We start from the raw sequence: 26,882 nt of genomic DNA, 5'->3' as shown, positions 1-26,882 counted from the left end.
AATCAGCATGATTGCCTTCATTGTAGCTTTGTTTTTTACAAAGGTATGAACAGCGGTATGACTTTTTTAAATGGCACCCTATATTTTTTATTCAGTAATTCATTTCCTCTCCTAAGGACCTATTCAAAAATGTATCACAGTGTACCATTCACTGAAACACAACGTTATTAATTACATAACACAACATTGACTTTGAGCCCGGGATCACAAACTTGTCCACTTGCTGGAGTTGTCAGAAAACAAATGAAAACAAAGTAAAAACATAACACAAAATTGACTTTAACTCTCCTGTACCTTTGCTCAGGAGTAGAACATTCAAAGGTACTCAAAGTAGTGACTGACCCTGGACACCAATACACTGGTGCACTCGTTGAATGAAAGAATTATTTACTGCTTCCAGTGTTGCCTGCTGAAGAGAATTACAAGCAAGCACGATATGCTCCTGAATGTCCTCTGGAGTTGTTGGAATATCGCGATAGACGATGTCTTTAATGCATCCCCAAAGAACGAAGTTCAAAGAATTTAAATCAGGAGACCTAGCAGGCCAAGTAACTTTTCCTCCTCAATCAATCCATCTGGCAGGATGTCTTTGGTTCAGAACACAATGTGCATGTAAGGCATTGTGTGCTGGACATCCATCGTGTTAATACAACGTAAGCATTCTGGTTCTTAGTGGAAGAAGAGGAGGAAGTTGGCATTCGTCTGAGGAAGTTGGCATGAAATAAGGGCCAATAATTGTAGTACCAAGCATCCCACACCAGACGTTAACTCTCCATTGATGCTGATGTTCCACCTGTCTAAGCCATCGTGGCTTGTCGCTGGACCAATAATGCATGTTCCTTGTATTTACCTGTCCTTTGTTTGAGAAGGAACATTTGTCGGTAAATAGAACATTGGAGAAGTAGTTCGGGTTGGCGAGAATTTGCTGCTGTGCCCACTGACAGAGCTGTACACGATTCTGAAAGTCATTCCCATGCAATTCTTGATGTAGGTGTACGTGGTAAGGATGGAACCAGTGACATGTAAGAATAGGGTGTACACTGGTTTTAGGAATGCCAATCTCTTGTTCAAGCTCTCGTTTGCTCACATGTGGATTCATAGCAACGGAAACGAGAACAGTAACTTCGGCAGCCTCGTCTGTGTGAGTTCTATGACGATTGCATTGTCGTGGGTTGAAACTTCCCGTTTGCTGAAGCATCGCAACAAGATGAGAAAACATCTGTTGGGAAGGTAGGTTCTTGTCAGGATATCGCTCTCTGTACAGTTCTGCTGCTTGCATAGCATTTTGCCTACCTTCAACAACAATAATAAAATAAACTTTATGTCGAAGCAATTTGTAGGAAGGACAGCCTTTACTGTATGCCTACTCTACACAACAATATTTAAAAGGACTAAATTACTGTACTAAATCTACCCGTACATAAGAAAACAGTATTACAATTACTGTTCTGCTAACTTACATTCCCTATAGATGAGTAGCATTTCTACCTTCTCTTCATTGGTATACATTCTGCTCACACAACTCTTCAACTGACGATGGTTGACAGAATGACGGGTATGCATTCTACTTGTTTACATTTGTCCTCTGTCAACGCCAACGCATGCATGTGTTCCATTACCCTGCGTATCTGCACTAAGCACTGGGGGCGTCAACTCCAACATTGTGTTATGTAATTAATAATGTTGTGTTTCAGTAAATGGTACACTGTGATACATTTTTGAATAGGTCTTTAGGAGAGGAAATGAATTACTGAATAAAAAATACAGGATGCTATTTAAAAAAGCCATCCCGCTGTTCGTATCTTTGCAAAAAACAAAGCTACTATCAAAGCAGTCATGCTGATTGATATCCCCCAGATGGCTAAAGCGCATTTGCTTGAAACATTTTGTAATTTGCATCTGGACAAATAGTTATTTAGAGTGGTCAAGATAAATGGGACACCCTATATATAAATGATCTGATGGACAGGATGAACAGTAGTCTGCGGCTGTTTGCTTGTGATGCTGTGGTGTACAGGAAGGTGTCATCACTGAGTGACTAGGAGCATACGATATGACTTACATCAAATTTGTAGTTGGTATGATGTATGGCAGCTTGCTCTAAACGTAGAAAAATGTAAATTAATGGAGATGAGTAGGAAAAACAATCCTGTAAAGTTCAAATACAGCATGAGTGGTGTGCTGTTTAACACAATAGTGTTGGTTAAATATCTAGGTATAACATTGCAAAACGACATGAAATGAAACGAGCACATAGGATGGTAGTAGGGAAGACAAATAGTAGACTTCAGTTAATTGAGAGAATTTTAGAGAGTTGTGGTTCATCTGTAAAGGACATCACATATAGAAGACTAGTGCAACCTGTTCTTGAGTACTGCTAGTGTTTCACATCCCCACCAGGTCGGATTAAAGGAAACTGTTGAGAAGCAATTCTGAAGCAGGCTCCTGCATTCATTATTGATAGGTTTGATCAACCTGTGAATATTACAGAGATGCTTCGTGCTTTCAAATCAGAATCTCCAGACGAAAGAAGACATTCTTTTTGTGGAACACTGTTGAGAAAATTTAGGAAACAGCCATTTGAAGCTAACTGCAGAATGATTGTTCTGCCAACAATTTTCGTTTCGCATAAGGTCGACGAAGATATGAGAAATTAGGGCTCCTACTGAGGCATATAAAGTCATTTTACCCTTGCTCTACTTTTGAGTAAAACAGGAAATAACATGATGAGTAATTTACAAGGTACCCTATGTCACACAGCTTATGGTGGCTTGTGAAGAATGTATGAAGATGGATATGTAGATAAAAGACACATATTTTGATTTATGTACTAGCCTTACCCTTTCAGTATTGTATACTGTATTGTATCTTAATGTAACATTAAACCTTTTCCCTTTTAAGACTGAACCCTACGAAATATTAATATTTATCCCTCCTTTTGGTACTGTGCAAATTAAGATAACAAAGCTCTACCTGATCACTGGTCAGAGCTACTATGAATGTGAGAATGGTCATCTTTCAAAGATGTGTCACTGATGTATCGTGAAGATACGATTTTATTTTATGTGACTCTTTATTTTGTCTTTGATCAACATATCTTTCTTTTGTCGGTCTTAACTTACTGTGTTTTTTGGCTAAATTTAAACTGAAAATCTTGTTTGAAGCTATTGTATCTTTGTACATGAAAAATACATTTGTATCCCCTGCTTACTTCTGTCTGTATATATGGGCTAATTGCAGGGAATTTTGATCCAGTTTTGACTAATAGATAGTTTCACGAAGAAGATTTTGTGTTTGCAAATCAGAAATATTTCATAAAAATTGAGTGAATTGTGATGAATTAAGGTCCGCTGCTGCTGTGAAAACGGTGGCATTTCCACCTAGCAGTACAGCCTCGCAGCTCCAGAGCATAATGAAACTAGAGCAGACTCAGATTCTGACCTGGTAGTCTAGCAGTATAATGTGTGTCTTAAAACAAAGAGGTCGTGGTATTGAATTCCGGTTGTACCACAGATTTTTCGCACTGTCTAGCATTCACATCTCAGTGGTACGGATACTCGTCAGAAGCGAAACATCATTTAGATTCCACACTAAACTATAGGTCTCCTTTTCTCAAAGGTAAATAAGAGTCAGGATTAGCAGTCTAGGGATAAAGTGCATGTTGGTTAATCGAAAGGCCATGGTATTGAATCCTGGTCGATCTCTGAATTTATGTGTATGTTTTGTAACACAGCATTCACCTTATAGCGATCTGGAGATTCGCCAGTAACAAAACATGGTTTGGGTTCCGCTTTTCGCTGTTGCATAGCTTGGGTAGCTGATGTCCAGCTGAGAGACTTGCACCAGCCCATTGAGACCTGTGAAATTATTATCAGAATTGATCCTTACATCAGGGTGTATACAAAAGATGCAAACAGGAAATCTGCAGAGAACATGAGAATTTTTTTCATTTGGGAAACATTCGGGTATTTTTAGAATTCCAGGAATTTTTCATTGTTTTAGTTTTCAGTTAAATTATTATTATTATTATTATTATTATTATTATTAATTTAATTTTCACTTGAGAACTGATACTCTAACAAAGAATTTTACTTTAGCCTGCTATTGCAGCATAATACTGCAGCAGTAAAACACAAATGAGAGACTAACACCAAAATAAAACTTCAGTTACAAAGAAAATGCGCCATTTACAACAAAATACATAGCACACAGGAATGTCTGTGTCAGAAGTGTCAAAGGTTTTAGAACAAGACTATGCAAAACTTCTTACCAACAGACTGATTTTAATGAATGCGATGTCACACTTTTCATTTCTAACAGGTTATGGAAAAATATTGGGAATGGTGGTTTGAGAAGCATAACTTCTGAAGTAACTTTCCATTTACACAAGATGAATTATTATATGAGAGAGAATGTGTAATAAATTTCTTCAATCACAGAGCATTTGACTGCCATTCAACCCGTAATACTTTAGGGACCAGCCGCTTAGAAAAATTTTGGACCCAGAAAACTAGCCATGTATGCATTATTTAAAATTTTACTGGCACAAATGTGTTTGGTATATCTTAATGGGTAACACTTACAAAAAATACCAATATTATATTTAAACCTTGTAGCTCTACTATATGTATATTAATTTAAACCATTAACTTCTCTTATTCGTGTGTTCGTGCTACTTAACAGTAATATTGTTATTGGCTGATTACATTGCATGTCCTATGCCCTGAATATCTGCTGTCATTGGTGAGATCTGTGATGTAAGGTATGACTGGCTGACAAAAGCGCATCGCGATCTTCGTGTCAGTACTTCGGAAGCTGCCTTGCTTTTTTTGGCGTAATTTATATTTATACTTTCATAATATGAAAATATGCAGTGTACATGTTGCCTCGCATCAAAGATCTTCCCAAAACACATGGTTTCAGCAGGGTTTTGTTTCCTAAAATAGCAGGTAGCTATACCCCAATGTATAAAACATTTACCATTGTTAGGACATAAGTTTTCCAGTGCCGAGCAAAAATATATTGTCACCTAACACGGAAAAAATGTACTTCCACCTGGAGTGTAGGGTATTTTGACCTGAGGGAAAAAGTGTATTTTTAACTGGGAAATCTAAGATTTTTTAATCTTGTATGCATATACACACTTTGTGTACATTCTCCTTCTACAAATATTATAAATTAAAATCCCTCACTGTCTTTTTGTGCCTGTATATGGACACTAATCTCAGTAACTGCTATAGATGTTTTCATTCAGTTTTTACTGATTGATACATTGATTAATGAATAAGGTTCGCATATATAAATTATAAGTAGTTGGTGCAAATTGGCTAAACTATAATGGTTAGTCCCCCCCCCCCCACCCCCCACCCCCCTCCATATTTTCCTCTCAATATTCGAAGGCTACTGTCGGGAATACTGTATGGATTTCGATACTTGCAGTGGGCTAGCGCTACCACCCAAAAGACACATGACCGGACCACTTGAAAAGACATATGACCGACCATGGAGGCCACTGCACAACTCACATGATTAGTGGGTTTTTAGATGCTACAGACACAAGTGGCATGTGCCACTTAAATTGTGTAATGTACATGAAAGTGAAAGTGATCCACGAACAAATCACTGCCATGCCAGCCAAGTCGTCCAGCTGTAAATACTTAGTGTTGCCCAAGTGCAGCTGGGACAGGTCACTTGTATATTTTATCTTTGCCCTTTCTCTTCTTTTCTTTTGTTTTTGAATTTTTGTTAAATTAATATGCTCTTTCTTTCCAAAATATGATTTGAAAGTTTTAGTTCTTTTGTAAATTACAAATTATGCAATAATGATAGCAAAGAGAATCCTTAAAAAGAAAGTGCGAAGTTTGTTCCTGAGCAACTTAATGCATAATCGGCTTTTCTATGCAAAAGTGGAAGTGCTCCATGGAACGTGTATTCTGCCAGGTAACCCATGAAATGTTCGTTTCATAGCAGTGAAATTTATAACCGTGCTTGTCAGAAGTACTCGACCATTGCAATCTATGCTGTGCACTTAGGATCCTGCCTAGTCACACCTTTGGAAACAAACAGCAGTATAATATGTGTAAGACTAGCTTTTCTTGTAGCTGTACTACATGTATATTAATTTAAACCATTAACTTTTTTAAATTGTGTGTTCACGTTACTTAACAATGTGTTGGTGCTGGTTGACTACATCATGCAAACTATGCCCTTAATATCTGTTGTCATTTACTGGCGAGTTTTACAGCTCTGAGCTTGGTATAGTTTATTTCCATCCAGGAAAAAGTGTAGTTAGACCCAAAAAGAAATTTATTTTTAACAGGGAGATCTGGGAATTTTTTATTCTCATCAGTGTTTGCACCCTGCAATGCCTGGCTCTCTCTCTCTCTCTCTCTCTCTCTCTCTCTCTCTCTCTCTCACTCACTCTCTCATGTTCCTGTTCTACTGTTATTTTGTTTGACCTGTGGGTTGCTCTCTCTTTGCTTCAGCATCATACCAAATATGGTCAGCATTATTGGACAAACTCAAACCCAAGGTACATGAATAACAATGACTATTTTTGTCACAAGCTATGGCATTGTTGCGAATAAAACTGTGACCCGTGTATACAATAAGTTTCCTTTAATTTACGTCTGTGGTCACAAACTTTTTGTTAACAGATTACCGGTTTCGGTCTGTAATGACCATCACCAGATCTGTTTTATAAAAACAAAGTCCTAATGTGCTGCAGCCTTAGTGGCATTGTCAAACGTTAAATGAAAAATCACCACCAGCATCGTCAAATATATATATAAATAACATCATATGCACAAGTCATGTTGTCAGTAGCACTTTTTTTTTTACGGTAGTGCTACTGACATGACTCGTGCATATGATGTTATTTATATATATTTGACGATGCTGGTGCTGAATTTGCATTTAACATTTGACTATGCCGCTAACGCTGCAGTACACTAGTACTTTATTTTTATAAATCAGATCTGATGAGGGTCATTATAGACCGAAACCAGTAATCTGTTAACAAAAAGTTTGTGACCATAGATGTAAATTAAAGGAAAGATTATTTTTGTAACCATGAGACATGTTCTCTCTATATCCTCCTTCCTCTTCTTCATGTATCAGTTAAGTAAGTGTAGTGTCATGGATAGGCATCATTGAATGAAACAGTTTCTAATTGAATCTGAGTATATTATATCATCATTTCATAAATATGCTTCCTATGTAGAGCTAAAATTCAGTCCACTTGGATACACAAATAGTATTCACATATTTATGTCTCAAGTTAGCCATTACTTCATTTAATTCCACACAGTTGCTTTGAATAAAGAAAATACTGACTCAAGTGGAATAATACTACATCAAATAAATTCTTTGCAACACTGTTCACATCAATGGGGTATCCCTTGACTCATAAATATTCACTCCATGTTCTCACTCCACAGACTGACTGCTTGCATACCATTTTAGTAGATGCTGAAAAGCTTACTATACACCCTAACTTCCAGGGAATCTGCACACGGACAGTGGTCTTTGGTCCATAGAGATAGGTGAGGGTAAAATTCACTATCTGTCCCCTCATGAGAGGTGAAGAGGGTTGTGATGATGTGCTGAAGAAACAGTTTGAAAGTTTAAGCAATTTCCTGCCCATTCTATATGCTTGCCGGCTACTCAGCACCACCTCTATTCAGTGAGCAGTGTTAGATACTTACATATGTATATTAGAAAATTAAGTCTTTTCTTTTTAAGTCTTTTCAGTTTACTTAGGAAGAGCATTGACTTTGAACACGTTGTAGAGCTGAATAGACATTCAGCTAATAATTACTTCTGCTGGTTGACAGTAATTCAAATGATAGTGATGGATCAAATGGATGCTGGGTGACTGTAAAAAGATAATGTCACAAATATAAGTACTTACAAGAGAAAAAGAAAAATGCTTTCCATACTAAAATGTGGGACTGTGTAAACTGGAAACAAGTAAATAGAAAGAAGAAAAACAGAATGTAAATGTAAAAGTTGATCTGTGTGGAAGACAGTGATAGGTGTCCCTTCCTACCTGTATGTAATGGTGCTTCTATTACACTGAACAGAAGCAAAACTTAATTCATTCAGTTAAATGTTGAGATAAGAGTTGTAAACATCTTTTGAAATTTTTGGATTGTGATCACTTAATCTATAGGTTATTTGTTTCTTAAAGTGACTTAACAGTTCCATGCTTTGCTTTACTGTACATAGTTCTCATAATATTCAGTGAAGTTTTTATTTATTTATTTTATGTCTTCTATTTCATTATTGTTTCATATGATGTTTCCAGCAAGCAGAATATTGAATGTGGCATTAATCATTCTTCTAACTCTTTCGTTTCCTTACAGAGTAAAAGTAATTGAGAACTTTGATTAATTTGTTGCAGATATTTGGCTACAGCTGTTGTGTTTATTAGAAGGAGTAAGAGTCAGCAGTGCTGCAATAAAGAATGTTTTGGAGTTCACACATTATGACATCCGGAAGTCTATGATGCTTTTGCAGTTTTGGGTTCTTTCAGGAGGAGAAAATTTTCCATTTAATTGTGTTAGTAATGATGATTCGTTGCATCGAGTGGTTTGCAGTGAAAGTGCTGATAATTCGAACCTTAGCTGGAGCTCATTAAGTGAAGAAGTAACAATACCAGAAGAGAGTGCGAATTGTGCTTGTTTATTCACAAACTGCAATAACTCTTCGGCCCATGAACTGAATATACCTTTCCCTCTGAATCTCTGTGGTGTGTGGTGGAATTTAGCACCTCTACTTGGACTACCACAGGTAAAATTAAGGGAACGTAGAGAGGTATTGCTATGTGGAAACAAACAACCAAAGAAAAAAGAATGTGACACATTTTTGTACTATGATTCAGATTCAGCAGATGATGATAAAGGGAAAAAAAGTTGGTTTGACGTGGCTGACAGCATTGAGGATGACAAACATGTCAGCTGTGATAGTGAACGTGTGCAAAACAGTAATATACAAACCCCTAACAAATGCAGCAGCAAAGTAATTAAAGCTATGGCAGATATGTTGGACAGCTTATCATCTGTAGACATAATGAATTTCACAGTTGACAAATGCAGAGGCAATTCTGGATATCAAGAACTTAAAGTGCATTGCTGGGATCAAAAGCCACAGGACAGTACCTCATTGCTGGAAGACCAAACAGCATTTTCAGCCTTGGAGCTACCATCACTTGCTCACTGTTTAACTGAAAGAAGTATTGCTGCTTGCATAAAGGCTCTAAATATTTTAGATCCTCAGAAATACAATCACGTTTTGCCTTCTCATGAAACTGTCAGGTATGTTTCTTACTAATTACCTTAAGAATAAGTGGAATTTTGAGGCAGTTAACTGTCCCATGAAACTATTGTGCAAGTGTTTGTTTTATTGTTTCTTGCATTAATTTCAGTACATAGTTCATCATATTTAATTATGTCTTTCGAAAGTTTAATATTGTCAACATTTCACTTGTGTATTTTATTTAAATATTTTTGCAGTCTTACTCTATATTTTTATCCGTATATTACATGGCAGTTTGAAGTTCGGTGTACTCTTATTTTGATCCTGTTACATTGTTCTAAGAGCCATACAATCTGAGGCTGGAATACATCTACAAAGTTAGAGGGTAGTTTGAGACTGAAATGAAATGATCATATGGTATTGTTGGCCGGGAGGCCACATTTGGGGGGAGTTCACCCACTGCAATGCAAGTCCTTTTTAGTTGACACCCCAGATCATGTAAGAAACAGATTGACCATCCTTACTGCGGAACAGGCAACTGTAAAAATAGTTTTCCCGTCGGTCAACAGATGTCGCAGGTGACACTACAATGCTAACTCACCTGTACATGTCGCGGAATTGGCAACGCTGTATCTTTGGTGACATGAATGATGCTGATTTGCGTTCGGCTAGAGCGCTGCGCGCGAAATGCATTCGTCACACTGCTGACTGTAGCTCATGATCGGCTGTGGTTTTTCCCGAGTTTTCAGTCTAAGAATGTAGATTAGCTCCTGTAATTCTACAAACCAAGTTTATTTCTCACAATCATATGCAAAATGAAATAAATGAAAAGTAACACACAAACATTTCTCGCGAGTTACTGTTTAAATGCAGACTGTATTGCAGTCGCATAGGTTTTACACTCGCCTTCCATGCCGTCTATTTCCTCTTTGCTATACAGCTCTTCTGATACGGATTATGGTGGTAAAAAAGATCCCCACATGCAGGTTAACACTAGAAAGTTTTCAAAATCCGCACATGGTTATGATGTGAATTAAGGCTGTACATATTTCAGCGACAGTCATTTCAAATTTAAATTCTTTTACTTTGCATGTAACTTATCGTAAATGATATAATATAAGAGTGGCACAAAACGATGAATTTTGGATTGTTGAAAGGGGGTTGCAAACGCGGTAATATACAAGTGAAAGCGTATTTTTCGAGTATATTTTGGTGGTGTCAACTTTGAAGAGCCACAGACGGCAAACCATAATTATGTTAAAAATTTACTTTGTGCTGTTTAAAGATAACCTGCAAATATTCGCAACAGACGTATGCTTTTATCTGCAACACAGTTATTGCTGGGGATATCCGCACTTGCACAGACCTGTTACTATAAGTAGTGTTGTTTTCAAGTGAAAGCTGTTCAAATGGCTCTGAGCACTATGGGACTTAACATCTATGGTCATCAGTCCCCTAACTAACCTAAGGACATCACACAACACCCAGTCATCACGAGGCAGAGAAAATCCCTGACCCCACCGGGAATCGAAAGCTGTGTGAGGATTATTGCACAGATAATTAAAAAAAAAGAAAAAGGCAGCGTCTATAGTTTGCATGTTATGCTCATTCTCTTCTATTCTCCTCCCTTCATACCAGCATAAACGAATGGCAGTGAACATTGATGAATTATCTATAAATACTCGTTTGCAGCAGTGTAAAAAAGGTTTTACACTTGTTCACTTCAGTATATACCAGGATTTAGAGGAACCGATGACCTAGCAGTTAGATGACAGCTATTATTCATTTATTTCACTGTTGCGATTTCAGCTCTAGAGCCATTTTCAAGTACCAAGGGAAAGGTCTTGTAAGGTAATGCTTCTTAAATTGTTTACCAAATGTTACCACACTATGCTTTGCATTTTGTTATCCATATCTTATATTGATTTCAGTTTTCACATTGCACACAAAAATGCCTCTACAGCCAAAATTATGATAGTGATGTGAATAAACAGTTTAAAAAAGTCCAAATCGCAAAGGATTTCATTTAAAAATTGTATGATATGATTCTTGTACAGGAAGGCTGCCACATTATATCAGAATATAAGATCGACAAAATTTAGATAGGTTCAAATGCTTAGGGCTCTTTATTAATTCTTACTCGTAACTAATTTACTGATTTACCTGAATTTAAAATCCACTCCCGTAACTTTCTTTATCTGAACATTTTTAGTTCAGGATTTGTCCGTCTACTCCATCTACAGTTGATATACTCGCAGCCCCCCGGCATGATGACTTGATCCACTACCGCCGGTATGTCAGAAACAGCTGTACTTCACAGACGCCAAATGATGGAAAGCTGCATGCGTTCAGACGATGTTGCCACATATTTCACAGAACAGAGTGCCATCTAGTGGTTGGTGCCACAAGTAAGGGTGTGACGCTGTTGCCGCCTGGTGGCCGTTTCCTGACAAGGGTTGCCTGCTAGACCAAGCGATCGGGCAATCTGTTTCTTACGTGATCTGGGGTTGACGCCACTTCAGCGACTTGCGAGTCAATGATAATGAAAATGTCAATGAAGTACACACAACACTCAGTCCCCTGCCGGGAATCGAGCCCGGGCCTCCTGCGTGATAAGCAGTAATGCTAACGCTACGCTACGGAGGCGGACAGTTTGAGACTGTCAAGCCAAGTCAGAAATATGCAACAGCAGAGCTGTTATTGAACCCAAAGATTGTTTAGGACACTACAAGTGCCTTTACTAGACATGGTCCATAGATGTGAGAGATGGACTGACAGAGGAAGTAGCTGGAATAAATGTGATAATGATATATGGTCTGACAAGAGAGGAAGCTATAAGGTACACTGTATGTCAGTGATATGTCTAAAAAAAAATTGGTGGTTGATTGCATGTAGAGTAATGATGAAATCATGAGAAACATTTAAGATATCAAGGCAATGCAATGAGTGGTTTTAGGTAGTGTTGTGGCCTGTTAGTAATGAGCGTAAAAGAAAGGTGGGAGAGAAAGGAATAGAACCAAACGTAAATAGGAAAATAAAAATTAAATGTAGAATGGTTAAATGAACAGTGTTAGAGGAAAATAAAAAAAAAAAAACAGGAACCTTCTGGGTTTGCTGCGAACTGATGAAGAATGAAGTAGTTTAGTAGCATGCTGGCAGAAGCAACAGATGGGGCGTGTAGAACAACTAGTAATTGGATGATATACGGAGCAATACCTTAGCAGAATTTTGAAACAAGAAAAGCTATTTTAAATTAAAGCATGTAAAGAATGATTCAATAAAATACATTGAAAGCAGGAGATGAAGGTACAAATGGTGCTTATAAAAGGAAAGAGAAAGTGGGTGGAAAAATGAACCATAATGACAGAACAGTACAGTAAAAGAAATAAGAAAATAGTGCATGAAATGACCAGAAATAGGAGAATCGGAATGGAAGAGAAGGTAAAAATTGTTGATGAAGATGGGAACAAGATGGAGGATGTGGAGGACACCCAAAAGGCCATGGAGGACTTATTTTTATCATTTACTGAATCCAAACGGAACAGTGGCAGAAGAGAGAAGATACTAGGATGGACTGGAAACAGGAAAAGATCTAATAGGGAAAGAAGTTGTGGAAGCACTGAAGAACATAGAAGGCATCAGGGTTGGAGGAACTAAGTGTGGAAATGATTAGAACAGCAGAAGAGATGGTGTTACAGTGGCTGAATTGAGTTATGTGAATTATATGGAAGGTAAAGAAAACTGTTAGATGGGATGAATTGCTATTAATTTCTATACTTAATTGTGGCTGAGTTTCCCCCTCTTGTAACTATAATCTTCAAAAGATCCCTCAAACAAAAAATCATGCCTAGTTGTTGGAAGAAAGCAAAGGCAACATCCCTTTACAAGAAGGGCAGAAAAAGTGATCCACAAATCGACCATCAAATATCTTTGACATCAGTTTATTGTAAAATATTGTAAACATGTTCTAAGCTCAAACATAATGAGGTACCTCAAACAAAATGATCTACTCCATGCCAGCCAGGATGGATTCGTAAAACATCAGTCATATGAAAACCATCTCACACTTTTCTCACATGACGTACTGTGAGAGCTTTGAATAAAGGTAGCCAGGTGGTTGCAGTATTTCTTAGTTTTTGAAAAGCATCTTAACTCAATACCACATTTAAGCTTATCATCAAAAGTATGATCATATGGAATATTAATTGAAATCTGTGACTGGACAGAGGTTTTTAGGTAGGGATGAAGCACTGAGTTCTTGTGAATGAAGAGTCATCAACAGATGTAGAGAGAACTTTGGGTGTGCTCCAGGGAAGTGTGTTGGGATCCTTGCTGTTCATGTTGTATATTAATGACCTTGCAGACAACAACAGTAGTCACCTCAGACTTTCCACATATGAAGCAGTTATCCATATTGAAGAACTGTCTGAGAGAAGCTGCACAAGTATTCACTCAGATTTTGATAAGATTTGAATATGGTGCAAAGATTGAGAACTTGCTTTAAATGTTCAGAAATGTAAAATTGTGCACTTTCCAAAAAGTAATCACACAGTATCCTATAACTAATATCAGTGAATCACTGACGGAGCCATAGTCCCACTTGTAGATAAAGTAGGTAACAGACTAAGAGTCATTGGTAGACTACTAGTAAAATGCAATGTATACAAAGGAGACTAATACAAATCGCTCATGTGATGCATCCTAGAATAATGACCACACCAAATAGGACTGACAGAGGATATTGAAAGAATACAAAGAAGGGCAGGTTTGTTTATTCCGTTGGGAGAGAGACATGAATACGCTGAAAGAACTAAAATGGCAGATGAAATGAAGATAGACGTGAACTATCCCTTTAAACCTAATTATAAAGTTAGTAGAACCAGCAGTAAGTGATGAATCTATGAATATATTACAACCCTCTGTGTATTACTTCCACAGACACCGTAAAGAGAAGCTTAGGCTAATTACAGCATGCGCAGAGGTGTTGTAAGCAATCATTTTTCCGCGATCTGTATGTGAATAGTACAGGAAAAAGCACTAATAACTGTTACAATGGGACATACCCTCTGCCATGCACTTCTCAGTATGCAGAGCATAGATGTAGACGTAGAAGTACCACATCACTGTGATAACAAGTGACCTAATGTATGCGTGTCCAAACATTTCGCAATCTGCATTCCGTGACCCACAAATACACCCTGACTCATGAGGTAGTCCTGTTGTTCACGGAACAGGCTGCCAACATATGCACCAGGAGGTAGTACCACTGGACTCTGTTGTTTCCAGAAACTCAGTGCATAATGGAAACTTCTAACCATTGAAACTTCACTGAGATAGTGATCCATGATGTATGGAACACTGTGATATCTTTGGGATAATCTTCAGCCTATGTGCTCCCATTATAGCTGCTTCCATTCTGTGCCCCTATTCTTCCTGTCATCCTATCCCTTTTGAACCCTTCAAATTCAAAGCTTTATATGCCAGAACTCTGCTGTAGACTACTTTATACACAGATGGCACAGGAATCTAGTAGTGTCACAGAATAACCGCATCAGCGTAGAACATTTGTTGCTGCATGGACATCAGAACTGTGAGAGGCAATGGCACCATACGATTGTACGGGGTGTCACCTCCTGTGCTGTAGTCTTGGTTGTCTTAGCAGTTGGGTGTGCTGTTTCTTCTCCCCCATTCTCCCCCCACAGGCAAAAACACTTGAAATTTGAACTTCTTCCATCCAACAGACACTCAGAACCATCACCATCATCCTGAAAGCACATGTGCACTATTACTGAAAACCTGCCAAAGCCTTGGGCAATGGCCGTGCCGCATTGGATACTCCGGTTCCCGTGAGATACCGAAGTTAAGCGCTGTCAGGTGTGGTCGGCACTTGGATGGGTGACCATCCAGGCCGCCATGCGCTGTGGCCATTTTTCGGGGTGCACTCAGCCTCGTGATGCCAATTGAGGAGCTACTCGACCGAATAGTAGCGGCTTCGGTCAAGAATACCATCATAACGACCGGGAGAGCAGTGCGCTGACCCCACGCCCCTCCTAACCGCATCCTCCACTGAGGATGACACGGCGGTCGGATGGTCCCGGTTGGCTACTCGTGGCCTGAAGATGGAGAGTGCTACCAAAGCCTCACATCTACAGTGCCTATGACTGTGGGGCTATGACCAGAAAACAACATTAACCAACAGCAGTACCACAATAGTTAACTTGTATCCAATGTATTCCCATATTACTTTAATGTAAAATTAGGCCTATCCAGGAAGTAACCTATGTTACACTACACATAAAATGCTGGAATAGTTGAATTAGTTTTATTAGATAAATCTTAGTTTGGACCTTAATATTTCTTTTCTATGTAATGATCATTCAGGTTTAAGTGCTTTTAATACATTGTGATGAGTTGACAAATTCCTCTGTATAAAATTTTGGCACATTGACTGGCAGCCAACCTCTTGACAGCAACTTGTAAGTCCTTCATTGTACTCCAAAGTTGTGGGAGCACTGTAGATGAACTAGAAGGAATGTGGCTTTCTTGTTTCGTAGCTGTTAGCACGTTGATCTCAGATTTATTGCAACATATGACCCTCTAACAAAGCTTCATGCAAATGGAGGTTACTTACCAGACACAGTAAAACCCTGAATTAATGATCCAGGTTTTAAGGAAGTCCGGCTTATAACAAATATTTCTCCTGGTCCTGATGAAACTCCCACAAGAACAATATTACTCAAGTACACTTTTAATGAACCCTATTTTAAGAAAAAGCCTACTTTTAAGGAATAAACATGAAAATTCTGGCAATTAAGATCCAGTTTTTATGCAGTTCCTATTATGTCGATGTCAGTTTCTGATTTCTTTGTTTCACACGGTCCATACTTTGTGTTTTGTGATCGCAGTAAATGATTGTGACAGCATAAAATTGTTAATGTACACTGTGAACTTTATTGGTCCTGTGATGTTTTCTTTGAGTATGCTTAATTTTAATTTTGTTGCTGTTGAACATTAACCATCTACTATGACGTTGCGTTCTATTACTCAAAAGTTCTTTAAACCAGCCACATACCTTGTAAGATACTCCATAAGGTTTTGGCTCGATTATATGTTTTACAGTGTGATACAGTGCAAGCACTGTAGAAAATGTAGGAGCACTGAATTTTCCTCCTCACTTTTATCCACTGTTTGCAAGATGTCTTTATGTGAATAAAGGAAGAAAATAGACCTTGATGACAGTGGTTGGCATTTTTTTCTGTACATCCATTGGTTGAGCCTTTTTGTATACGAGTGTGACTCCCCTGTACTTTGTGTACTCTTTCCTTTATGCACAGGTGAGGAACCTGTGATTTTTTTGAATAAAGTATTGGACTTTTTTTGCGATGTGGACCAGACATCTAAATTCATTCATATGGCTCCAAGAAAGTGGTCCCATTGACACTCTAAACGCCAGTCTTCTATTATCAGGTGGCTACAGCCTTTTGTTTTTGTATCATCTCTCCCTTTTTGTTCAATTTTTCCATCTCAGTTGGAGGGTAGTGTGTTTTCATATGGGGAAACCATTGTTTGCAGTTTTATTTGGTGGTAATGGATTAATATGTAAATTAACTGTCTTTACTTTTCTGTTTGCTTGGAAGATAGACTGACATTTAAATAAATACTCATGCACACATGCCTTTTCGTGTACAGGATTTAGTACAAGTTTCAGCAGAATAGACTTATGATGAAATAACTTTGGAGACAAACCTCTTGACAGTAAAAATAATCGACAACAATTAGGTTTATCACTTCCAAGGCTTATGCAGTTTCTTCATGTCTGCATTTTGTGTTTTAAAATATTCTTTTATCTTCCATCCTCTATTGTAGACAGGACATTCTCTACAGTGCACCAGATGGCTATCTGTGCAGCTAACCCTAGCACAAGATATCCATTATAGAATTTCATGTGCAAGTTTGCCATATTTTCTTCTGATTGCCTTTCCATTACGTACCAAGCTGCTGTGGCCAGAATGTTAGAATTTATTGCAGTGTAATGAGATAAGAAAACAGGGATCTACTTGTACAAGAAGGAAATCTACCTTTATGTACTATGGCAACACTGATGAACTGAAAGTAAGTGTTCTCCTGCTTTTGGCAGTCCCCCATTTACTTGCTTATCTATGTTTTTTATATCTTCAATTAAGGAATTTTCCCACTTCTCTTTAATGTCAGATCACCATACACCAAAGAATGAGATAACTCCTTTACTGCAATCAAATGTGATGCGTTTATCATATTGTATATTATCCACTCAAAGGATGCTTGTGCTCTAAAGATCCGATGTATGACTTATAACCATTTCAGTCAATACGGTACCATTGTGCAGCCTTATAATTGATTGCAGTGTACCTTCTACACCTACAAACGCTTTTAGATTTTTGAATAAGGAGAGCTTTTGAAAATGTCTTCTACTCTTTTTCAATGATGATAAAAGCACATTCTACAAAACTTGACATGTTGTAATGCTATTATTTCATGCAGTTTATGATTTTTCAATGGGACAATAAATTCAGCCAATCTTGGCTTGGTGGGTGATAGTGTCTCCTGATGGTTCACTGATACTGCAGCACACTGCCGAAAGGCAACTTGAAAAGCTGAAATAACCCCTTGTGGGCGCTGATTACAAAAATTTGAATAAGGTCAGTTCCAGAAAAGAAGTGACCTGCATCAAGTTTGTCCATGATTTTTTTATGTTGTGGCAAAGGAAAAAGTAACAGTCTGTGGATTTATTGTTGCCTTGAAATCTACACATAAGCATAATTTGCCTGAAGGTTTCTTTATTAACTCTAAAGGTGATGCCCACTGACTGGCTGTGACAGAGAAAATCACACCATTGTCCTGTCAAGATAGAGTTCTTACACCACCTGGTCTGTGATAGCTTGAGGGATTGGCGTTGAGTGACAAAACAATGGTTGTGCATTGTTTTTCATGGTAATCTGAGCCTCAAAATTAGTAGCTTTGCGTGTGCCATCTTGAAAAATATCACTAGATTCATCACAAAGTTTAGCTACCCTTTCCACAGGCACAGAAGAGTTCACAGAGAGAACATGATCTCGAGTGTGCAACCCAAATGAATCAAAATATTCCATGGCAAAAATATTTTCACTGTCACTAAATGAAACTGTTTTTATGATAGTACGAAAAGTGGCAGGTAGGCTGCAAATATATAGCACAGGAATGTCATGATTAGAAAGAGTTGCCTCTCGACTGATGTAGATTATGCTTGCCTAACAGTTCACAAGTATTTCTGTTCAATAAAGTCACTGATGCACCAGTGTCTAACTGCATGCATACTTCACAATTGCCAATCTGTAAAATGACAAAAAATTCATTGGCCTGAAGTTGAATAGGAGAAGGATCTGACTTGGTCACTGCTGCCCTTGATTTGCGCTGTGCAACCTTCGAGGCAGTACATGGCTTTGAAAAAACTACATTGACATTCATCGACTGAGACTTTTGAGAATGCACAGAGTGCTTATTGCACTTGCGATTTTGCAAACAGACAGCTTGAATGTGACCATTATTGCAACAATGACAGTACTGTCACAACAGGCACATTCTTGGCACCTGTGTGCTGTGAAACATTAAGGGAAAGATTTAACACTGCTACTATGCTGCTGAGCACACTGGGTCTGTTTAATGTTTATGTGCTGTGGTAAGTGAACTACAGGTGCAACCTGTGTTCTGCTTCTGTGTGTTGCACAGATAGGAGTGGAATCATTTCATATGAGTCCTGATGCTCAAGTAGTTCCAAAGCCTGTTGCAAACTAGGGTCAGGATATTTGAGAATTTATTCATGTACGTTAGGATCTGGCACATTCTGAGTAGTGGCATCCCTAATCATGACATCACTATAGTAATGTCCGCACTCACACTTAAATTTGCAGTAGTGTGTAAGCCTATGTAAATCTGCTACCCACTGTTTATTAGTGTGATTAGATTGCCTCCACAAATGAAAGATTTTGTAATGCACAGCTGCCTCATTATCTGTTCATCATAGTACTTGTCTAGGGCAGCAGTTAGTTCATCATATGGAACATTTTCAAGGTGAATGGTAGAGAAAAGTTCGCAGGTGAGCTGGTAGACGGACATTCCTACTCTACAAGAAAATAAAATTAGCTTGAACCTATGTTCAGTGTGAAGCACCTGCAGGTGGGTATTGAACTGTGTGCAATAGTCGAACCATTCGTCTTGCGTGGAGTCAAAATGATGGAATGGTGGTACCGAAACAGTTGCTATTGGCTGTGGTGATGCTGCAGTTCGTGGAGGCAGTGGCACAGGGTTTGCTTGCACAGTGAACAATCCTGTCATTTCCATAAGTTGGTTCATCTGCTGCACTTGAAACTGAACAATCTGTGTTACTGACAATTCTTTGTCGCCAGGAGGTTATCTGGTGAGTAATAGAACCAAATCAGAACCCTTGTTGGTGTAGACTTTTCACCAGTGTTGGATCTACCAGGGTAGAGGTTGAGGAATAAGTGGGTGCTCAGACAGAAAGCAAAAATAATTAGAAGTACAGTTAACTTGAGTGATGCTGGATTTACTTTACTTTAAAACAGCAAGTCCAGTTATATTCTAGAAATCTGTTAATCAGAGCACAGTCATTGCAAACATTGCAGGAGAGGGAAACTACGAATAAGCTTGCTAATGGACTTGATCAAGGAACTCTGCTATCAAACTGGGCGGGATCGATGCTGTTTCTCTTTCATAACGCCATATCAGTGGTGCTTCTAGGGTGTACAATAGGAGGATTGGCGAGACCATTTCAAGCTTACGTGCCAATCTCAGGATTGCGGTCTGCCTGGTGTATTGATAATGTACAGCACCACACAAACCACTGTGTCTTGTTTTATTTGATATCATTCTCCATCCTGCAATATGTTAGGGAAATACTTGTTCACGCAGAGACCCATGTGCACCTGCCTCTACTTCTACATCCATACTGTGGAAACTACTGTGTCGTACATGTCAGAGACTACTTCTCTGTCTAAGACTTATTAAGTACTTGATCACAGGTTCTTAAAACTTTGTAAGTAGGCTTTCTCGGGGAACTTCGCGCTTATCTTCAAGTATCTGCCAGTTCAATTTCTCTAGCATCTCTATGATAATCTCCTGCGGATCAAACCTGTGTGACCATTCATGCTGCCCTTCTATGTGTACTTTCAGTGTACCTTTTTAGTACTGTTTGCTATGGGTCCCTCGCAGTAGAGCAATGTTCTAGGATGGGTTGCATGAGTGGGTTTGTAAGCAATCTCCTTTGTAGACTGTTGCATTTTCCTAGTATTGTACCAATATATTGAAGTCTATCACCTACTTTTTTTAACTTTGTGATTGTTCAATTTCTTATTCCTACAAAGTGTTCCACTCGGATATTTATATGAGATTACCAATTATAACTGTTACTCATTGATGTTGTAACATAGGACATTGTGTTTTGTTATATTATGACGTGCACAATTTTACATTTCTGAATATTTAAAACAAGTTGTCAATCTTTGCACCACTTCAAAATCTTACCAGAGCTGACTGAAAATTTGTGCAGCTTTTTCCAGCAGTACTTCGGTATAGATAACTGCATCATCTGCAAAGAGTGTGAGATTACTATTAACTTTGTGTGCAAGGTCATTAATACACAACATGAACATCGTACGTCTTTGAGGCACACGCATCCTCTCTACCAAAAAATCCTAAGTCCACTAACCAATTTCGCTGGACGCCCCATACAATCATAGTTTTGATAATAAAAGTGAATATGGTACTGACAAGGGAACCTCCCCATCGCAACCCCCTCAGATTTAGTTATAAGTTGGCACAGTGGATAGGCCTTGAAAAACTGAACGCAGATCAATCGAGAAAACAGGAAGAAGTTGTGTGGAACTATGAAAAAATAAGCAAAATATACAAACTGAGTAGTCCATGTGCAAGATAGGCAACATCAAGGATAGTGTGGGCGAAGGAGCGCTGTGGTCCCGTGGTTAGCGTGAGCAGCTGCCGAATGAGAGGTCCTTGGTTCAAGTCTTCCCTCGAGTGAAAAGTTTAATTCGTCATTTTCAGTTTATGTGACATACTCTTATGTTTTCATCACTTTTTGGGAGTGATTATCACATCCACAAGAAAACCTAAATCGGGGAAGGTAGAAGAATCTTTTTACCCATTCGCCAAGTGTACAAGTTACGTGGGACGACAACATATTCCTGTCATGTGACGCACATGCCGTCACCTGTGTTGTATAGAATGTATTAGACGTGCTTTCCTGTGGAGGAATCGGTTGACATATGACCTTGCGATCAAATGTTAAAACTTATTACAGTGAACAGAGACGTCAATAAATGAACAGACTGATCATAACTGTGCGAAAATAAATAAAGTAAAATTTTCACCCAAGGGAAGACTTGAACCAAGGACCTCTCATTCCACAGCTGCTCACGCTAACCACGGAACCACGACGCTCCTTCGCTCACATTATCCTTGATATTGCTTATTTTTTTCATAGTTCCACACAACTTCTTGTTTTCTCGATTGATCTGTGTTCAGTTTTTCAAGGCCTATCCACTGTGCCAACTTATAACTAAATCTGAAGGGGGTGCGATGTGGAGGTTCCCTTGTGAGTCAAATATTTTGGGAAATTAAGAAATACTACAGTGATCTGCCTGCCTTGATGCATGGCTTTCAGTATGTCATGTGAGACAAGCACAAGTTGGGTTTCACTTTGTTGACATTTTCAAAATCTCTGCTTGTTGGCTTGGAAGAGGGCAGTCTGTTAAAGATACCTCATCATGTTTGAGCTCAGAGTACCTTCTAAGATTCTGCAACAAATGGATGTCAATGGTACTGGACAGTAGTCATAGGGATCAGTTTTGCTATGTTCTTTTAGACAGTTGTGACCTGTGCATCCTTCCAACTACTGGGCATGGTTTTTTGTTTGAGGGATTTGTGGTAGATATCATTAAGATGGGCTAACTTAGCTGGAAATTTGGTGTAGAAACATAAGAAGTCCATTGGATGCTAGAGCTCTATTCAGTTTAGTTTCTCTATATTGCTCGTATTTGCGGTGGTGGGAGAATTAAATCAGGTCAGTATCCCAGCTCTGTTCAGTTTAGTTTCTCTATATTGCTCGTATTTGCTGAGGTGGGAGAATTAAATCAGGTCAATATCCCTCTGTTTTGCTTTGTGAAGGAATCAGTATTTCAATCAGTAGTTTACCATTGTGCAACCTTTTAACTGATTTCAATATACCTGCTGAGACCGAATACCCGCAAGCCAGTCTGTTGTGGCAAGGTAACTGTACTCCTGTGTTTTTGTTAGTTAGCTCTGAAAAGGACATTGTCTGAAAGCTTAGCAATGATTTCAGTCATGTTTATGCACCTATTTACAACTCAGTGCCTCAACTGTACAGTGTGTGAACCTTTTGCCTCAATTGCACAATGTGTGAACCTTTTGCCTCAATTGCACAATGTGTGAACCTTTTGCCTCAACTGCACAATGTGTGAACCTTTTCTCCTTACATTATATAAACTGTGGAATAATGTTCAAATGCAGATAGATTTTTCAGAATGAAACTTGTAAGTAGATGACAAATACAGTCATTTACCAGGCAGCAACTGGTAAGAGAGATTTTCTGAACAAAAGATTCCATTGTAGAGCAAAAAAATATGAATTGTTGGAAAAGTAAGGTGTTTCAATTAATGTTTTTAACTTATTCAAGTGTTCTACAAGGTATTGTAGGAGATAGCTACTGTAGAGATTTTCTGCGATAAAAGAAAAATTCAAGATAGCATTTCTTGGGTGTGTCAACCTCCCATCACTCTTCTGACTTGTAAGATATGGTCAATCATGATTTCCTTTTCTTTACTATCACCTTCATCTCAGAGTAGGAGTTGAACTCCTCTTGCAGCATGGAAGTAATCCTCTGATGTCTGGTCATCCTGTCCCTTCTTATAGTCAGTAATTTACAGATATTCCTTTTCTTGCTGATACTTTGCAGCAGCTCTTTCCTTTCTTATCAGTCCACTTAATTTTCATGATCCATCTGCAATGACAAATCTCAAAAGGCTCAGTTCTATTCTTTTACGGTTTCGCCACAGTCCGTGACTCGTGCCCATATTGCTATGCTCTAGGCATAAATTATTGGAAATTTCTTTGTAAAATTGTTTCATACTACTAGGTAGTTTTGGTGAGGGAAGCAGCTGAGTTCGGCATTTAATTTGTAAATGATATGTTTCTTTTGCAGTTTGTAAAATTTGTTTGTTGACTATTGCAGGTTAATTTCTGAAGAGCACTTTCTCAGTTCTGCCGTGTGGGATATTGTTCCACAATCATGTTGGCTGAGCCGAAATGCAATGTCTACAGATTATTGCCCCCTGATACGTAGCATGAGCCGCTTGCAAGATAGTCATTTAAGAATTGAGCAAATGGCTACAACAAGATGCCGACAACGTTACTTTCATTATTTGAAAGATCTCGGTACCTCGGCAGATATTGCAACATGTAAAGCTCTTTGCTCAGTTTTAAATAATTAATAGTTCACTGTGTGAAGTAAATTCAGGATAAGTGCAATTATTTTGTGAAACAATTTTTATTGTATATCATATTTTTGTAAGTTTTTAATAGTTTGTTTTATGGGCTGAAGCTACAGGTAATTCATGAACTTCAAGACACCTGTAGTAAAATGTATGCACATCATCATGTTACTGTAAGAAATTGTGGATAAGTGCTTGTAAAATAATTTTATATACTGCACATTCTTTTAGAGGGACCAAATAGCTTTATAAATATATGGCAAATCGTTTTTGTACAAATCTTTTATATCTGTGTCTCATCAGCAGTGATGTAAAATGATCATGAAAGCATGTACCTGAGGATGATTTTAAAATGTATTCTGTTACTTACAGATATTAAAATTATGTTTGTTACATAGTTGTAATTGACCTATTGCAATATCAATAACATATCATTTCTTTTCTTATATTGTATACAGCCATGAACAGGTTTCTAAATAAGATTACCCAACATGGAAAGTGTTTTTAATGAATTGAGGAGAAATACATTACTATAGAATATAAAATCTGGCAATATAGTCAGATTAAAATCACTTGTTAGTTGACATTTCAAGCCTTGGAACTGAACTCCTCCAATTGTCTCATTGTTACACATGAACTATGTGCTCTTACCAGTATGCCACAACATGAAAGAACAGTGTTTCAGGTAGTGCAGCACACTTGCATAATCTGTTATTTTTATTACTTTCAAAACAAAATTATAGGTTAGTAAGGGGAGTGAACCAGCAGCATCATGTCTTCAGAAACGGAGCCAGGAAAAAAGTTTTGGGAAACAATCTATTTTCTTTCCGAAAGTATTCATTTTGTCATTATGTACATATTTATCACTGTTGTAGAGATTCACTATACTCTGAGTACTTGTGGGTCTTGGTTTCAAATTTTTGATGGAGCCATGTGGTGACACAGATTTCTGCATGAAGTGAAGGACTACATCTAGACTGAAAAGATGAGGCTACATGTCTGCCATTCCGATATGACAGATTGGGCTGACAACAAACAAAATTAAGTTGCACTTCCACTGGCAAAGTTGATGCAATTATTTTCTCAGATGATCATGCATGCCATGCCCTAATTATGAAATGAATTACAAAACATTTTTAAGTATAAGTTCCTGGTGTATTCGCGAGACAAAGAAATTGCTCAGTGCTTTTGATAACAGTAAGTTATTTTTGATGGTATACTGAAACAAGTATAATTACACAAGCCCAAATTCCTGAATTACGTTATTTATGAGGTACATAAATATGACTGTCATGTTACAAGACTGCCTTCGTATCCCTCTTACTATAACTCACTAAAACTTGTATAGATGCAGAGGAGAGGTATGTTACTAATAAAAATAAAAAGATGTTTATTTTAATGGAGTTAATTCTTTTTTATGATTAACCATTGTAATCAGTCTGTCTTGTTTTGAAATGGGTAGACATATTTCTGTTCATTATCTCACTAATTTTCAGAAGCAGCTGAACAGCTGAAATCAATGATTAGTTCCTTTACAGAATCATTGAGGATAATTCAATTATCCCATGCTTAGTGAGTTACCTGTTTTCAGACACAATGAATCACTCCTCCAGTACATTTCAGTAACATTTTCCATGTCCTGAAATACTGATTCTTAGTTTTCGCTGGTAATAAACTTAAAAAAAAAAGGTATGAAACTTAGGCAGAAAATGATATTTTTTCTTGTATAAACATTTAATGTTACTGGACTTTGAAAAACAGATGTTCCACAGCAGGGAAAACATTACTGCAATAGACTGGAGGAGTGCTGTGGTGCACATAAACAAAACAGAAGTAGTACAGAATAATAAAAACCTGCCCAATGATGGTGTAACAGGACTAAACACTACTTTCAGCTGTTCACGTAGTATTGAAAATTAGCAATTGTGAACAGAATGATGTCTGCATGCTTCAGTTACAGAATAACAATGTTTCATCAAGGACAGTCAGTTAAAAAGACTTTTTCTTTTTGACAGGGATAAGGAGGCAATCTTACAACTTGATGTTTGTATTTGTAAGCTATTTCATCAATAATGTACTTCAGGAATTTGTGTTTGTGATATGACAATACAGCTTTGGTGAAAGTATAAACACATAACACTGACTTCTCTCTCTCTCTCTCTCTCTCTCTCTCTGTGTGTGTGTGTGTGTGTGTGTGTGTGTGTGTGTGTGTGTGTGTGTGTGTGTGTCCAGAAAGTATTACCATTGCTGTTATTATATACTACAAACATGTTTGTCATTTCTAAATCTCAGTACTATGTTGTGTGTTACTATTAGTATTAGTCACAAAATTGAAAGGACACAGCCAGTTCCTTTCACAGTCGTTGCCCACTTTGGGTCCATTTTAAAGATGACACATTGAGTTGCAGATAGGCACAATGAAAAGCCTCTTACATATGAAACATTCTTCAGAAAAGGAAGTGTCCACACATTCACACAAGCAAGCACATATCACCCATGTGACTGCTACCTCTGGCCACTCCAGTCAGACTGCAACTGAAACACATTGAAATGGAGCAACAATCCAGAATGGGAATGGGGAAGGATAGCAGAGAATGGATGGGGGAAAAGGAATCGACACTGCCTGGCGGAGCATGCTGGGTCTAGCTCTGGCAAGGCAGGGCTGACAGTTGCAGTGTCGGGAGGCTGTGGGGAAGGGAGGAAAAGGAGGAGTGGAATTGAGAGGAGCAGAGAAGGGGAAAACACTTATGAAAGTGCCAGCAGAGAGCAGTGCACATAGAGGACGTGGGGAGGTGAATTGTGAAGAGGCGACAGGAGAGAGGGAGCTGAGACAGTTTGGTGGGGGACATTAGGCTACCATAGGTTGAGGCTGTTGCAGTGTGGCCAGATGTAATGGTTGTGTGTCTGAGGTGTGCTTGCTTGTATGAATATGAGCATTCCTCTTTTTCTAAAAAAAGTGTTTGGCTGAAAGCTTATGTGTAACAGTCTTTTCATCGTGCCTGTCTGTTACACGAGGTGTCACGTTTACAGTGAGTAGTAATGTATGTCTTTCATAATATTGTTGAT

The 26,882-nt window shown here is 38.2% G+C and overlaps 1 protein-coding gene across 2 annotated transcripts in view; it reads left to right on the top strand.

The window, feature by feature from the left end:
• LOC126175321 (ATPase family AAA domain-containing protein 5) overlaps positions 1-24,209 on the top strand; it is a 112,562-nt gene extending 88,353 nt beyond the window's left edge. For both annotated transcript variants that reach the window (XM_049922031.1, XM_049922032.1), the window contains exons 11-12: positions 8,405-9,317; positions 23,558-24,209. In XM_049922031.1, coding sequence (XP_049777988.1) covers positions 8,405-9,317; positions 23,558-23,816 — 1,172 coding nt within the window. In that variant the 3' untranslated portion in view covers positions 23,817-24,209. The remainder of the gene's footprint in view (positions 1-8,404; positions 9,318-23,557) is intronic.
• The last annotated feature ends 2,673 nt before the right edge of the window (positions 24,210-26,882 follow it).

Source organism: Schistocerca cancellata, chromosome 3, assembly GCF_023864275.1.
Source record: "Schistocerca cancellata isolate TAMUIC-IGC-003103 chromosome 3, iqSchCanc2.1, whole genome shotgun sequence".
Taxonomy (NCBI): Eukaryota; Metazoa; Arthropoda; class Insecta; order Orthoptera; family Acrididae; genus Schistocerca; species Schistocerca cancellata.
Note: the sequence above shows the minus strand (reverse complement) of the source record. Positions and strands in the feature narration are given on the sequence as shown.